The sequence below is a fragment of the Nesoenas mayeri genome (genome assembly GCF_963082525.1).
Source record: "Nesoenas mayeri genome assembly, chromosome: 6".
Taxonomy (NCBI): Eukaryota; Metazoa; Chordata; class Aves; order Columbiformes; family Columbidae; genus Nesoenas; species Nesoenas mayeri.
Genome location: NC_137545.1, coordinates 17,184,556 through 17,201,069, shown reverse-complemented (window position 1 = coordinate 17,201,069; position 16,514 = coordinate 17,184,556). Strand labels below are relative to the sequence as shown.

The following is a 16,514-nucleotide window of genomic DNA, read 5'->3' as shown; positions in this document are numbered from 1 at the left end:
TGTCTTAAAATATCATTGTGTTAATCTCCAGGATTGTAAAACAGTGGTTTATTTTTAATAATTAAAATGAATTGTGTCTTTTGTCTTTAAGATTAAAGAACAGAAGGTTGTAGTTGATGAGCTTTCTAATTTGAAGAAGAACCGGGTAAGTATTTACAAATTTGCTTTTGACTATTTCATTTTAGCATCAGAGAAATTAGTATAGAAGAGACAAGGGAGGCAACAAAGTCAGAGCATGCGGTCTTTAATTTGTTTTAATACAGATTTTTGTACAGATGTGGTCTGTTGGTCTCAGAATAATTTGTCCTCCAAATGACTGTACAGTTGTGTAGTGTAGCACAGTACATTGTTGGGTCTTTTTGCCTTTTTATGTTTTATCTGCGTTATTTTGTTTAGATGTTTAAGTTGATCAGAGGACTTCGTTAAGTATTCTTACTTTCCATGTTTATGTGTTTTAAAATAGAATGTGATCCCTCGTGTATGAGGAAAAGAGAAATACAGAATAGTTATAGGTTGATCATGAAATGTTTTTGATGGTACGACATTAAAATGTTGGTGTTGTCAGGGCAGAACTTACCCTTCTGGCATAAATGTTAAGGACTGTCTTGGTGGACGTACATCAGCTCTGTTGCAGTGTGGTTGCCAGAGTTGGTTGCTTTGATTTAATGCAGTGTTGGTTTTGTTTTACAGAAAGTTTATAAGCAGCAACCCAACAGCAACATATTCTTCCTTGTAGACCGAACTGAAACACTATCTCAATGCAAAAGTAAGTTTGCAGTATAAAAGTTCATCAGACAATTATTTAAAAGCTGCCTCTGTAGCTGTTAATGATTTTAAAGGTATATTAAAATGAAAAACCAGCAGCTGTATATCAAATGCAAAGTGGACTTCAGACATGTGCTTGTTTTTCTGGGTTGGATAAATTCAAAAGTGTTTCCACTTGATAGATGGATGTGATAAAAGAGCAAGTGCTGAAGATATAGGAAGAGTGAGAATGTCTGCCTCACAAAGGAGTCACCGTTCTCCATGCCCTTTAGGAACCTGTAGAGCACTTTATCCCTTTAAAAAAATTAAGTCTAAAAGTTGCATGGGATGAGTAGGAGGAAAATAATGACAATTTAAACTGAAGGCTAAGCTAGACATCTTCACATAATTGAAATAATGGATCTGTGGGATTATGAAGATAGGAGAATGGATGGTAAAGAGTTGATAATTGAACAAACATTAGAAATGTATATAAATTTAGAAGTATAAATATCTGGAATGAAAATTTCTACTTCATTTTCTTTGAGTTAATTAATAGTGCTGACATTCTAACTGATAGTTCACTTTTCTTATTATTACAAATGTGTTAATTGTACCAATTATATAGGCAATAGTTGGTCATTCCCCTAATTCTTACATATTTTGTGTGGCTTTCTTTGGGAGGAAAACAAAAATTAATCTTTGTATAATTAAAGAGGATTAAGTTACAGTGGGCTATATTTTTGTTACATCACTACTATAGGACTTTTGTTACATAGCATTTCATGTTTATCTCTTTAATTGAACAAATGGCTGGAGTTACTAATTTCTTAGACATACTCTTATCTACTTGTAAAGTCACTCATAAACTTGCCAGTTTATGAAATTGATTGTTAATGATTTTTTTTTTTCTTGCATAGATACTTTAGATGAAATAAAGAAGGCACATCAGGAGATGGAAAATTCAGAAAAGACTAAAATAAAGAAATAGTCCACCCGAATTCAAAGGCACAATGTGTGGTATTTGTTGCACTGTTACTTTGTGTAGCCAGCATGCTATTCATGATTTCATTAATGAAGACATACTCTGCTGTCTTAGAAGAAGAGGACCAGACAGTAGCCAACAGTTGATAAAAACTGTGTCTGATCTCTCTTACAAGTGTCTGTTTTCTGGCCATGTACTTCACTTGAGGGGACTGATGACTCCTCAGCCTCTGGAAGATGCCAATAACAATATTTTCCTTTGGAATGGAGAAATTTTCAATGGAGTGCATGTAGGAGATTTGGAGAATGACACTGCAGTAATGTTTCATCGTCTTGCATTATGCAGTAGTGAAGCAGACATTTTGTCACTCTTTTCATCAGTTCGGGGTCCGTGGTCTTTTATTTATTATCAAGCATCTAGACACAGTTTATGGTTTGGTAGAGATTATTTTGGTCGTCGTAGTTTGCTTTGGCAATCCAATAATGAGGTTGGTGCTGCTTTCTGTCTCACATCTATAAGTGTTTATTCCGAACCAGGTAAACAATGGCAGGAAGTCCCAGCATCTGGAATTTTCAAAATTGATCTCAAAGCTTGTGCAACAACAAAATCTTTGTCTTTAACGTTGTTTCCATGGAAGCACAGCTGCACAGAGAAAGCAGTAGAAGAAATATTCATTGAAGTCCTGGATCAAGTTTCAAAAGACTTACCGAACCACGTGCCTCTCATGATGAATGAATCAAAACTATGTCTCAGAGCACCAGTTATCCCCTTAAATAAAACAATTGCTGAAGTTTCAGGTGAATGTCCAGGCACTAATATTAACAATGTTACCCATATGGTTTCTGTAGAAACCCTTCAACGATTTCTTGCAGAAGAATCCAAGAAAACAACAGTCCATCAGTTTATTGATGTTTTAAATGAAGCGGTGAAGAGACGGGTTTTATCTCTCTTTAGAGATGAAGATCAGAAAACAAGAGAAATTCCAAACACATCTAATAGGAAAGCACACATTGCAGTGCTCTTTTCTGGTGGCATTGATTCGATGGTTATTGCAGCTCTTGCTGATAGACACGTGCCTGTAGGAGAACCAATTGATCTTCTCAATGTAGCTTTCTTGATAAAAGAACAAGCTAAGCAAAAGCGTACCAGTAAAGAACATGCCAGCCAGGAAGTACAGCTGGATTTGCTTTGTCCTCAAGAAAGTTGTAAAGATCTTGATGCTAAAACTGTTGCTCATTTATCTTGCTTTGCTGTTCCTGACAGAATCACTGGTAGGGCAGGACTGAAAGAATTAGAAGCCATTAACCCTTCAAGAACTTGGAACTTTGTGGAAATTAATGTTACACGAGATGAACTGAAAAAAATGAGACAACAACGCATTAAGCACTTAATTTATCCACTGGATACAGTCTTGGATGACAGCATTGGCTGTGCAATTTGGTTTGCTTCCAGAGGAGAAGGTTTTATTAATAACCAGGGAGAACTGAAACCATATAAAAGTCCTGCAAAGGTACTGATTGTTTTGTGCATTATGCTTGACCTGTGAATGTTAAAGCAGTTCTGTTGTTTAGGAAATTGTCACGAGTCTTTAATGTTGATAAGGCTTCTGAAATTCAGTGGCAGAATATAGAATAGATCTCTACTGATAATCTTTGTGTAATTCTGGAGTTAAAAACTGCCTTCCATTCTTTTGTCATGTAATGTGTATGGCTTTTCATTAAGCTTGAATGAGCAACAGTGTGACTAGGAAAAAAATAATGACAATCATTATCACTTTTGGTGTTCCAACTGCAGTAGTGGGTATCTGCTATACAATAGGTTAACAAATGTAGAGATAAACATTAATGACATGGTAAGTAATGTTGTTTTGTGCCAGCATCTCAACTACTGTAAAATTACTAGCTTGTTACTTAGGCACACTATGTGACAAAATCACAATTAATAATGGTAGAGAAGATGACTACTTGGAATCTTTTGTAATTATAGAGTCTGAATGACAGAACTACAAAAAGTAGTTATTTGGGTTTTTGTAACTTATATATGTAATGTGAAGTAAAATCTTTTTAGTAATTAGATTATTTTATCAGGAATTCGATTCTTATTACTCACTTCCCAATTCCTGACAGTTTGTGTAGAGAAGAATAAACCATTTAATTTCAGGAGTTTGCAGCTCACTGCTGCCTTTGCTTTTTGAGGCTTCTATTACTTTTCTATTAATTGCTACATCTTAAAAACACAAAAACCAGCACCACCAAAAACCCCAACAAACGCAATAGTTTGTCTAAAAATGACAGCTGTGGAACACAGTTGATTTATGTGACTGATCTACTTAAGGATGTGCATCTCAGATTTGCAAAACATGCAAATTCATCTTAGGTCCAGAATATGTAGAAATGGGTAATGAGTTAATAAAACTTGAAGTGAAATTGTCATGCTCCCATCAGTTACTTACTAGTGTACACGGGTAAAAAAATCAGTTGTCTGCTAGCTGGTGTCAGATTAGTAAAACGGACTTGACTGTTAAGAGACTTCCACTTTTATAGCGAATTGCAGTTGAAGGCACAGTAATGGACCAAGTGTAGTATTGGTTTTCCCTGGATAACATTTTATGTACTTAAAATTGAGTAGACAGACAATAAGACACATTTTTATTTTGTGTAATGCAGTTGTTATTAATGCAGTAGCTGATAAATTAATAATAATCCTGATGAATATTCAGGTGACTATTTAGAATTTCTGACATACTGCATTATATGTGGCAATGTTTTTTTTTTTAAATAAAGGCTGGTGCTTAACAAGTACTGTTTATTGCAATAGAAACTATCAAAGACATTCTTCAAAGATACTGGCATATTTGTGATGCACACAATGTTATTTTCCTGTTTTTTCCTTGCCTTGGTAGAAATGTTTGTGTGTACTTCAGGTCTGATTGTGAACCTACTTCAAATTGCTAGTCACTTTATTGTCAGGCTCTATAAATGTGTAATGCACATCCCATCATGATTGTTAATGTATTTAGAAGATGTTTATTATTCTCCTTAAGATGTAGTTAAACATTTAGAGCTGTTACATATAATCAGCTTGCACAGATATTAAAAAATATTTATTCTGCCTTCTTAGGTTGTGCTTACAGGAATTGGAGCAGATGAACAGCTTGCCGGATATTCTCGACATCGTGTTTGCTTCAAAAAATATGGCTTAGAGGGGCTGAATAAAGAACTTGAAATGGAGTTGGATCGCATTTCTTCTAGAAATCTTGGTAGAGATGACAGGATTATTGGTGATCATGGAAAAGAAGCCAGGTATTATTGTTTTAACATGAAGCAAAACTGGTTTTGCTGGTTAGATTCTCCTTTAACACTCCAACAGAAAGCTTATTTGAAACTTCTATGCATTTTATTATCTCGTAAGTTCTGTTGCAGTTTTGTCAATGTGTACTGTGTTATGGGGTTTTTTGTTTTTTAAGAAGTGCTCCATAGTACTGTGGAAGAGGTACTTAAGGAAATTTAGCCACTTGAACATTAGACTTCCATCTGGCAGTTTTAAGCAGCAGCAGGAGATGTTGAAATTGTCAAAATCAAGTTCATCTTAACATTTTACATGGAACAGTCTTCAGCACAACTTTGAAGTTTTCTGGTGTGGTCACCTAGGAAATGACTTTGGAAATGACAATGTAACATAGAAGCCACGTATTTCTGTCTATGCAATAGAGGCATGATCAATACCACTGCATTTCCTGGTTGTTAAGTCAGAATAGTTAAAGAATCATTTAATTTGTGCTTTCTTTCTCCATGCTACCACCAACCTGCAAAAAAATCCTTAGGTGTTGTCCAGTAGCAGAGAATACTCAGGTACATGAAAGGTCTTTTGATACGATCTTTGTGCCAGTGTTTTTCCAAATCTGTGCTTAGTTGCACATGATCAGTTTAGCAGTTGCAGTGGTGGACAGGTAATGTTGTTAATCATGTTTGTGATTAGGTATGAATGCCTGGAATTCAGAATGTTGTCAGAATTTGTTGTATAAATATTTTTTTCCCTGTTACAGTGTAGCTTCACACAGTACTTTTAAATACTTAGAAGTTGTCTGGAGAAGTGTTACTTTAAAATTTGTCTTGCTCTTCCATTGTATTTTTTTAAAAAATTGTTTTGTATACACCAAACACTTCTGATGCTTTTTTCTTTGCTTGAGTTTTGAAAACTTCCAGCCTTCTGAGTTTTCTTTCTCCAAGACAGTGTAACTGCTTTGGAGACTTGCTTCAGTGCTGTGACACTAACATTTAAGGTACACCTATAGTTAGGAACTGACACAGACCCTGAAGTCTTCATATGTGGTATAGGGGAAGACCAAGACTATTTGTATGAAGTTTTAAAATCTTTTATCTTTCCTTTAGGTTTCCTTTTCTTGACGAAGATGTTGTATCATTCCTCAATTCTTTGCCCATCTCAGAAAAAGCTGACTTGACTTTACCTCGAGGAATTGGTGAGAAATTGATTCTTCGCCTTGCAGCCAAGGAGCTTGGCCTTACAGCCTCGACCATTTTGCCAAAAAGGGCTGTACAGTTTGGATCTCGGATTGCAAAACTAGAGAAAAACAGTGAAAAAGCATCTGACACTTGCAGCAGACTGAAGTTACTTTCAGTAGATGAATGATAAAGCTACATCTTGAGATGTTGTGTTTATCCTATATGCAAATGAAATCAATCTTTGGAGTTTTCTTAGAATGGTCTATTTATTTACACACTTGTAAAGAGGGTTCAGGTGATGGTTGCCAGAGCCAAAAAGCGCCGAGGATCTCGGGCCTTGTTGCCTCTTGGAGATCTGCCCTCCAAGTATCTTGCTTGCCCTTTAATTACTTGAGAAACAGACCCTTGTTGGAATTTGGTGTTTAAGCCTTCCATCAGTTCAGATGCAAATTGTCATCACAACAATTCTTGTCAACTCCCTCCAGCTTACATTGATAGAAAAATGGGACAAATTTTGATCAGTGTTGATTACATGGCAGAAGTTTGGGGCATATATGCCCAAAGAGAAATGTGTTGGGTTCTTTGAGTTCTGGTTTTCTGAATTTAATATTGATACCGATGTGGAAAACTCAAACAGATGGAAATACTACTTGAGTTTTTCTTCAGGAGGCAAGTACTAAACACTCCTATTTAAAAAATACCTAATATTGCATGTAGTTCATACGTGGCATGCCTAGAAGCTGGGATTATTACTCAGGAAAGTACAGATCATTTGATCTCATGCAAAATTATAAGTTGATTTGAAATACTGTAAATTAACACCTATCTAAAAGAGCACAGCTTCCACTGTGGTGTTTAAGTCGTTAGCTTTCCAAAATCCTCAGTACTCTGAAGCATTCTCTGAGAATGACAAGAGCTCCAAGCTTCTGAATTCTTTAAAATACATCTCTAAAGACGTGTGCATATATTTTTTCGAATATTTTACATAGTCTTATTTATATTATTTGCCATGCTTGTATAATTAAGGTTTAAAATCAGTTGCCTTGCCTTGTTAGAGACAAAAGAATCTTCTAACTTTCTAATTAACATATATTTCTCAGTGTATTGATAAAAATACCTTCAGGTTATATATGGAACAGCAAAGTGCATCTGACAAATACATTTTTAAAACTGAAGAATAATGCTTACATTTAAGTGGTACAAACACATTTTTATGGCAAGCAACTATAGTATTAAGATACAACAACACAGACTGCAGCAGAGGTTCATTCTTGAGCAAAAGCTTCTGAAGAAACAATTGGAAAAAATCATAGGTACTCTAGATTCCTGCAGATAGCTCAGGTTAATGAACTCTGATTCCGGATTATTTAGGTTTAAAAAGAAGATGGAAATCTCAAATTTAAGTAAAAGTTTTCAGCTGTATGCTAGAAAACTGTAAATTTATGGATTTCTTTAAATTGAAATCTGACATTGATATTTTTATATTCTCTAGATATCACATCTTACAGATTTTTATATGTTTATATCTTTTATATATTAAATACTAAAATAACCTTAGTGTTTTAAGCGGTTGTCATATTACTACTTCTAAAACAGAAAACCAACTAAACAAACAAACTCATATTTTTTTATATCTTGTGGAGTTAAAACTGAAAAAGAACTACCACTGTTTTGAGGGGTTTTTTTGACTAAATTTCAAATGTCAACATTTTAAATATGCACAGAATGAGTATTTTAATGTCCATGAGGGAACACAGTTGGTACTCTGTCAGTAAAGGATATTTCATTAAAGGTCACGATTCTAGTTTGCTGTCTGTTGTGTAATGCATGCAAATGTATTTATAGCTAATGAAGTATGAGAAGACATTGTAAGACACTGAAGTTGGCATCAGAGATAAGGAATAAGCAAGTTTGCTCCAGTTTAGTACTTATTTTTTCAAAGGAAAGTGCTGTAAGAACATTTGCTGATACTGAGCTCTACAAGCTGGCACAAGATACCTTAATCGTAAGGACAGCATTGCCATAAAAAATGCATCTCCTTTAGGTGATGTTTCTAGCTGGCACAATAGCAGTCTGAGGAATTTTCGAAACAGATTCACCTCAGAAGGTATAAACTATTCCCTGAGGGATGCTTCTCATTTTCATGAGGTTTAATTTGCCACGAGGTGTGCAAAGGATCCCTGTAAAGAGGCAGAACACTTTTAAATGTGAAATGAAATCAAAATTGTGCTTCAGCTTCCATGTTGGCTGAGCATTGGTAAAGCTTGATGAAGCCACAATTCTGTGGGTCGCTGTATTGATGCAGCAGCTGGGTATTGATGTAAATAATTCTCACTGCTGACTTAGGAACTGTTTTCTCAGGCTGCCTGTCATGCATGAGGCTGTAAGGCTCATGTGTTTGACATGGATATGCCAGGTAGGGAACATTACCCCATTCCAGTCATGGAATTCAATTGTAAGAGGTAGGGGATGTGCACAGTAATATAGGTACCATAGTATCAACCTGGAAATAATAGATGTCTTTTCTGATTTCAGATATGCTTTTACTTAACTGAAATTGCTAAGTGTACTATGAAAGCTTGAGAAGAATAAATATTTTCATAGCTTAAGAGAGAAAAATGTATTTTGATTGCAGTCTGTTTATTTTTAACAGATTAAACAATACTATCAAATAGGAGTTAAAATTCTGTACATGTAGTACAGTTGCTGGCAACATACAGGGTTGCTGGCTAAACATCGTGCAACCATTTATTTTGTATAATGCAGTTACTTTTTTCTGGAAATAGTGGAACAAAAGTTCTGTAGAAAAAATAAAACCAGCATTGTTCATCAAAATAGTAACTTGTGTTTTTTCAATGCTTTAAATTCAAGCATGTGAAAATATTCTTACCAAAGCATTATAAAATTGAGGTTTAAATAGTAAACAAGCAGAGACTGGTTGAGGGATTTTTTTTCTCCCCTTATCTGAGCCCTGTAAAACTTCAAAATGTCCTATAGGAGGCAGTGGTTGTATTATTTCATGTAAGAAAACTGTTCATCTTGCTATAGATGATATATTAAATTCTAAGTAAATATTTTCAATTTTACTAACAGCTTTAAAACTTATTTAAACATAGTTCATGAAGATAGACTTTCACGATGGAATTATTTTCACATTTAAAACTTAATAGCTGTTTGACTGTTGCGGCTACTGAATATACTTAAAAAACAAAATGACTCCTAAGGTGATACGAAATTATTGCATTCTATAGGTTTTAATAATATCCAGAAGGTTAATATGCAGTGAGGACAAGGCATATATATTGTGAACATTATGGCAGTGTAGGGCTGCAGGGATCTCCAGAGGTCATCTCGTTTACATCCTTGATTTGAGTGAAGAATGAAGTATTTAATACCTAGCATGCAGTGACTGAGCAATCCGTTTCAATAGGTAACATACTCTGTTACTTCCCTTCCTTAAAATTGAAAGCTTTTCCTAACATTTTTTTAAGCCTTTTCTGCAAATTAAGCTAAATATTTTAATCCCTCCTGCAATGAAGAACAACTGAACACTGGTTTTATAACACATTTTAATAGACTGGGAGTTCTTCAGTGTATCACCTTCATTGTTTTAGTCAGCCTCTTACTGCAGTAAGAAAGCCCAACCTTCTCTTTCTTGTCTCTTATGTGTTATTCCTACAATAAAGACCAAATACATGCCTCTTTTAGCACTATATAGTTGATTCATATTAAATTTGATTCCATTATAGTTCCAGAAATCTACCTTATTATTTCTAGTTGGTATTTTATATTTCATTGTCTTTAAGTGTACAAGTCTACTGAATTACGTTAATTTTTTTTAAACCAAAGATGATTGTATTTGTAAGTAGGTTTTTAGAAGTTAGCAGCTGCTTTCAAAACGGTATAAGCTGCAATTTCACTGCTTGCTTCTGTGCTCTGTTTTCAGCCACAATCTTAATAATGTACAGACTGAGACAGTGAAGCAAGCCTTTCAAGACCTTGTGTGCTCTATAATCACAGTTTATCAGAAGGCCATCAATAACTACACATTGAGCACAGATTTATCAACTGTTTATAATCTGTTTTATGTGTTTTATTGAGATAGACCACAAATTTGTCATGACAGCATTTCCAATTCCTTGTTACAAGGTATCACCACTTAAATCAGAAAATCTTTTATATAATAACTTGGGGCATTGCTCCCATGTGCTTCTTTTGGAAAAGCTTTAGGTATTTTTAATTAAAAAAATATTATTATATTTGCTGTATAGACTCAAACACATAGTGGATATGAGAGAAACATAACAGTGGTCTGTTAATTGTATTTTTAGTAGCATGCAAGGAGGTTTCTGGTCCAAACAAGGGTAGTTTTGAGGGGCATGGGACATACTGGCACCACTTGACCTCCAGTTCCCCCAATGGGAAATCTGTGTTGGATTTTATCAGCGATTTCATCCTCAATGTTCAGAGAGTTTGCAGGCAGGGAGATACTTTTGAGCAGCAAGGCTGACTGGCTTGTTGACCCCAGGAAAGGTATGACCAGCACTAAAAACCAGCATAATTGACAGGTGAGGTATAATATGGAGGAAAAAAGGTTTTGCTTACTGTTAGTTTCACAAATTCCAGTCTTTCATCTATGTTGAAATCAGTGAGCCAGATGTGTACAGATACTGCTGGGCAGGGTCTGCGAAATGTGACAGTTAAGTTTATTAAATGGTGTATTATTTTACCAAAAAGATAAGCTACTTAATGATGCAGATAAACTACTAAAAGATAAATTACTTGTAGTTGAAATCCCATGAAAACGTGACTCAAGAAATGCCACGTATCAAAATGCAAATACTATTTACTCTTCCAATTTTTTTCCTTCAATGGGGAAATTTAACCTTTCAAAAATTTATTGGCAAAAAAATAAGGTACACACCTTGTCAATTTGTTACATCTTGCCCTTGGGTTATAAAAAAAAAAAGGCAACTTGTTTGCATTTAAATGGAGGCAAATTTGAACATCATATGCATTATGAATTAGAAAACTCTTCTTGTCATCCAGAATGAAGAGGTGCTTAAGTATTTATTCCAGTAAATACCATTGCAATGAATCACAATGTAAAAGTGTATTATACTGATTATCAAAAGGCAAGGTCAAATAACCCATTTTTCATTATGTGTGGTATATATTATAAATATATAAACCTTGTAAGTTATAAAGTGTAAACAATGGAAATATCATTTCAGCAAGTTTATATTTATTAGCAAGTGCAGTTTTGATGGTTTTTGGTTATCGTTTTGGTACCCAGAACTCTTAGACAGTTGTGGAACAGTAAGTGGAATAGTTTTGTTGATACCACAGAGCATTCTCTGGCCGGTGATTTCCAACACTGGTAAACCAAATACTGTCAGTAAATATAACAGGTTTTATTGAACAACTTATAGTTGCATTTACTAAGTTACTTGTTAAGATGCCAACCATCGTATCTTCTTTTTTAGTTTTGGAACCTTGATGGAATCTTCTTCAACTCTTTTTGAAATATCAATTCCAAGGGGAGCTCTAGGAAGTAATAAAATGATGTATTTGTTAAAAATAAATAACATTGTCACATCGCGCAGATTCAGAGACCCTTTTTACACTGAGCACAGGAGTCACAGTATTTTTGCAGATTCCCTTCACTGTTGGACTGTGTGACCTTTAAAATGGTTCATCTGAAGCTGCACCTAGAAATATCTTTACATTTACAAAGGTGTTTTTATTTTTTTATTTGTAGCCGTTCCAAACTCAGGAAACACAGTTGTGATATCAAAGCCATCTTTTGGAGACGTTGTTTTAGTTAGATTCTGATTTTAGCTGATGATTTATTTCACATCTCACTGGTGAATGCAAGACACACTAGAAGTTCACTCTCTTTGCGCAGTCTACATACAGCAAATAAAGCCTGGTGTTTTATTCACTGAGATATAGAAAGTAAGTTATTTTTGAAGAAGAGTATTTTATTATTTTTCATGTGGAAGTTATAGAAACATTTTTTGTTGTCTTCAGACCTTCCAAGTCTGTTTTCCTGGAAATGGGAAAAACCTGAAAAAAATTTCAAGTTTAAGACCAGCTGATACCTTTAAAATACTACGGTTTTGTTTGGCCTTAAGCCTGGGATCCATAGAACAAGTGTTATCTAATAAGTCCTTACAAATAAACAAACAAACAAATCAGTATTGTCAGTAAAAAAACCCCAGTATTACCAGATTTTATATGTCAATTTCTTTTTTTAAATGGATTCCTCATTATGAATACAGTTTGACTAGGAGCATTTTGATTTTTGTCTACAGTGACTGAGCAGCTCGAGGGAGCGTATTACAGCTTAACTTGCCCCAGTTTTTCCACACCATAAGGGTGATAGGAAAATACAAAGAACTGTCATTATGTATGGTAGTTTAAGTTTCTGAGCCAAACAAACATAAATGTCAGACACAATAATTTCTATTTCACAACTTCATTGAAAAGGAAGTGCTGCTAAGTTTTGAAGCCTATATGCACCACAAAGACACTTCTCATCAGCCTCTGCAACTCTTTTTAGTCTACACCTCCCTCCACTTTCATTGGCCATAGTGAATAAGCAAAGAACAAGACTGCGAAGAAATTGAGTCACTTACTTTGGTTCATAGCGGACACCGTCGGTACTGTGTAAAACACCAAGTCCTGCACGTAACCGTTCAATACCATTCCTGAGCAAGAAAGCAATTGTGTAAAAATCGATGTCATAACTATCTGAACATGCGTACGCAGTTCAGTCACCACCAACAGAAGTTCTTGACTCTGTTGCAACTTTTAAAGAACATATAGAAACACATGTGAAGACAAAACAACTCACCATGCAATCATAACGCCATTATCAGTGCAGAGTCTTGGAGGAGGACACAGAAAAGCAAAATCATTTACATCTGCCAAAGTCTGTAGACCTTTTCGTATATACTGATTACTTGCGACTCCTCCTGATACGACCTGACAGCAGTTTCCAACAGAAAAAAAAAGTTACCCCTAAGTACTGATGGGTCACACTCAACTAACATCCTCTTTACAAAAAGGTTATTGGATGAAGTTCTGAAGACAGCAATGAATAATACATTTGAAGATTAAAACATATCTTTGAAGATGAAAACATTTAAGAAAAGAGTACAATAAGTGAGCTTATGCTAAAAGAGGTGTCTGAATAAAAGCATTTCAGAACTAGAACAGCTGTCAAGCACTGGGGAGCACTAGGTCAAACTATGTGGCCTAAATTTTTATGGAAGGTCAAATTAGATGGTAAGAACACTTCTTTCTAGCTTAAATCTGAACTATGAAAGACTTTATTGTAAATATTTATATGACTATTACTTTAAATCTGGTATTTTAACAATCTCTAGTACTGACATCTTCCTCACTTGTCAAGGGACAAAGTACAACAAGGCATCTGCATCTTCAAATAATGCTATACAGTCAAATATGAAAAGGAAAAAAAATGTATACTCACCAAAGTAGCATTTTTTGATGATAATATACTATTTTTTATGCAGAACAGCATAGCTCGGTATGTCCGCTGGATAATGTGAACAGCCACCGCATGCTGTACAGCAGCAGCAATATCCTTAACACAGGATAGGATCTCACCTTCTTGAATACCTATAAAAATGTATGGTCAAATGGGTTTTCCCGAGAATTGGTCATCAAAAACACGGTTTAGATCTGACTTTGTTTAAAAAATACCTTCTTCTTTTTCTTTTTGTATAATGGCTTTATTGACAAGGCACTGAAGTCCAGAAAAAGAAAAATCACAGTTCCGATACTGTTGCATGGGAAGTCTGAACGTGTGCTGGTGCCGGTTTCCTGACTGAGCCAAGTGCTCTATTGCTTTCCCGCCAGCCATGCTGTGGCACTCCACATGCTTTCTTAAAGACAGTCTTCTGGCTACCTAAGGAGATAATAAACAACAGACTTGGAACAGAGAGCTAAATTAATTCCCTTTGTAACTGCATCACTGTATTGTAGTCTATGGAGTCAAATTAGGCACCACAAAATCCAATCCAACGTGAAATTATAAACAGGGCACAATAACAACAAGATGCGTGCCAGCTGGATTATTTTTTTTTTTCCTAGAACCATATGGGCACATGTGAGGGTCAAGGAATTTTTGAAGGAAACATTAATTACCCAATTTTTATGCTATAGGGAACAAACACAGCCTGCCATACTGTATTACCAGATAAACAGGAACAAAGTTGTTTTCAGCTTTCAACAATCCTCTTTCTGACTCTGCTCCCCACTTTTTATTACACATAAATACTGTTTAAAAATTCTGCTTGTGTTTGAGAACAAAACTGCAAGTGAACAATGCTGCAGATTGTACTCAGTGATCCAGAAAACTGAGAGCCAAACCAGGCTTTTCAAACTGTACAAAAAAAAACCCAAAACACACCAAAAAATATACACATTAAGACATGTTTTAGTATGTATTGTCTTAAACCTAACAGCATCCTCTAAAATATCACTATCAGTCTTCTGAAATTGATGCAGCTTGTTTGTATAATGGGTGTCAATTGAACTTCCAAGACCAGTCTTGGTTATGTCATCTGTTTTCTAAAAGTGTAATTAATTTACGTGTGTTGCAATTGATAGTATGTATAGACTTTTAACAGCCTCTTGTGTATTAAATCTATGGTATTTCAAAATAGACAAAAGAAAAATTTAAGTAAAGATCATATTGCACCATATTGCTGTCCTCAGGTTGATAATAATACTACCATTATGTAGTATGACTACAAGAAATAAAACCACTTAGAATCACTTATGTAAGGAAATATTACCTTATCCAGCATGTCCCCCGGCGCTATATCCAGAGACTGTCCAAGCAGAAGGAAATCTGAAACCCCTTGTGCTACTGCCAAGATGCAGTGACCTCCAGAGAGTAAAAGAACTAAGAAGGGGAATTGCACAGGATGGGTGAGTCTGACGGTCAGCGCGTGAGCCTCCATGTGGTGGATGGGGATGAACGGCTTTTGGTGCTCCTTCACCAGGTTCAGGCTGTACTGCAGGCCCACTCCCAGGCTTAGCGCAAGTCCTGGCTTTACCGTAGTTGCGACAGCTGCAAGTTCACGTACAGAAACTCCACTGATGTGAAGCGCCTCTTTTACAACTCGCTCAATGTTTTCTCTGTGAAGCTGCTGTGCCACCACAGGAATTATTCCACCTGCTCTAGTAAAAACAAAGAATTACATTTGTATTTTGTAACAGACTGAATAGGACAAAAATAGGTTTTAAATACCTCTTAACCTTGTCATATCTTGCCTGTTTCCTTAGTACATTCTCAAATGCTGTGTAAAGGGCACCTCTGCACTGAAGAGAACATAATTATCACTGGGAGGTCGGAAAGGGATGTAACTTGCCCTTTTTTTGGTACACATACCTCTAGAAGTATCTCAACACTGTTCCAAAATAATGTCTCTAACTTAATATTCACAACCCCTCACTTGCCAGTTCATGGACTTAGCCGCTAATGCCTATATTTGATTTTCCCTTGAAAAAAAAAATAGAAGCATTTGGTGGTTTTAACAGTAAAAATGGCTTCATCTGTAATTCAAGCTAGATAAGTAATCTGTCTCTGTTTGAAAAAAAATACTGGAGGAAACTTATTAAATGCATAGCATTTCTTTCCTCACCCTTAGTAGTATCTCAAGTGGGAGATGGTGTGGCCCAAGAGATTGGTCGTTACACCTACCCACTTCTTACTGAGTTTCATGAAGAAGATTTTTATACTGATGATATTACAAGAATAACAATAAAATCATTAGTAAGGTGAAAGCCCCGAGAGAAGTATATTCTTACTGTAAGTGGACTTTCTTCTGAGAGTGCAGCGCTTCTCCCAGAATGTTGCCGGCATCGTCCACCACAGCAGCGCCGGTGTCATCGCAGCTCGTCTCTATTCCCAGGACTAGTTTCCCAAGATGCTGTTTCCCAGAGTGAGCCGAGCTGCTTCTCAGCCACGCAGCTCGGCCATGTTTCACTGATTCCAGAAGGCTTTTGGCAACGCTGTTCATTGTTTAAAATCAGACAGTTATGTCTAGAAAAGACCCGCAGTGCGGGTGCAGGTTCGCTGGCAGCGGTGCTGTCTCTGGGCTCGGCGGCCGCAGCCCCAGCCGCTCACTGTCCCCCTCGGCAGCCCGGCGGCTCCGGGCCCGTCCGGGGCAGCAGCGGCTCCGGGGCGGGGCCGCGCAAGCGCGGAGCGAGGAGCGGCTGCCATCGCACGGCGCCCCGCCCGACAGATCCCTCCGGAGCGAGGGGGTTCAATCCGGGAGTCA

At 36.2% G+C, this 16,514-nt stretch overlaps 2 protein-coding genes across 6 annotated transcripts; one reads left to right on the top strand and one right to left on the bottom strand.

Moving 5' to 3' along the window:
• Window positions 1-690: 690 nt before the first annotated feature.
• On the top strand, window positions 691-6,872 carry ASNSD1 (asparagine synthetase domain containing 1). Its single transcript, XM_080346867.1, has 4 exons — window positions 691-766; window positions 1,665-3,239; window positions 4,850-5,031; window positions 6,121-6,872. The coding sequence occupies exons 2-4, from the start codon at window positions 1,758-1,760 to the stop codon at window positions 6,377-6,379; spliced, it is 1,923 nt and encodes a 640-aa protein (XP_080202993.1). The 5' UTR covers window positions 691-766; window positions 1,665-1,757; the 3' UTR covers window positions 6,380-6,872.
• A 3,332-nt stretch (window positions 6,873-10,204) lies between these two features.
• Window positions 10,205-16,366, bottom strand: OSGEPL1 (O-sialoglycoprotein endopeptidase like 1). Of its 5 annotated transcripts, none has more exons than XM_080346869.1 (7): window positions 16,042-16,366; window positions 15,024-15,411; window positions 13,927-14,131; window positions 13,694-13,842; window positions 13,052-13,182; window positions 12,834-12,905; window positions 10,205-12,261 (listed from the first exon to the last, which is right to left on the bottom strand). In XM_080346869.1, exons 1-7 carry the CDS (start codon window positions 16,251-16,253, stop codon window positions 12,222-12,224), a joined length of 1,197 nt encoding a protein of 398 aa, XP_080202995.1. In that variant the 5' UTR covers window positions 16,254-16,366; the 3' UTR covers window positions 10,205-12,221. The 5 variants fall into 5 exon arrangements, with proteins under 5 accessions (XP_080202995.1, XP_080202994.1, XP_080202998.1 ...); XM_080346868.1 differs by having other exon boundaries at window positions 10,205-11,739; XM_080346872.1 differs by having other exon boundaries at window positions 10,205-11,739; window positions 15,024-15,406; window positions 16,042-16,076.
• Between the last annotated feature and the right edge of the window lie 148 nt (window positions 16,367-16,514).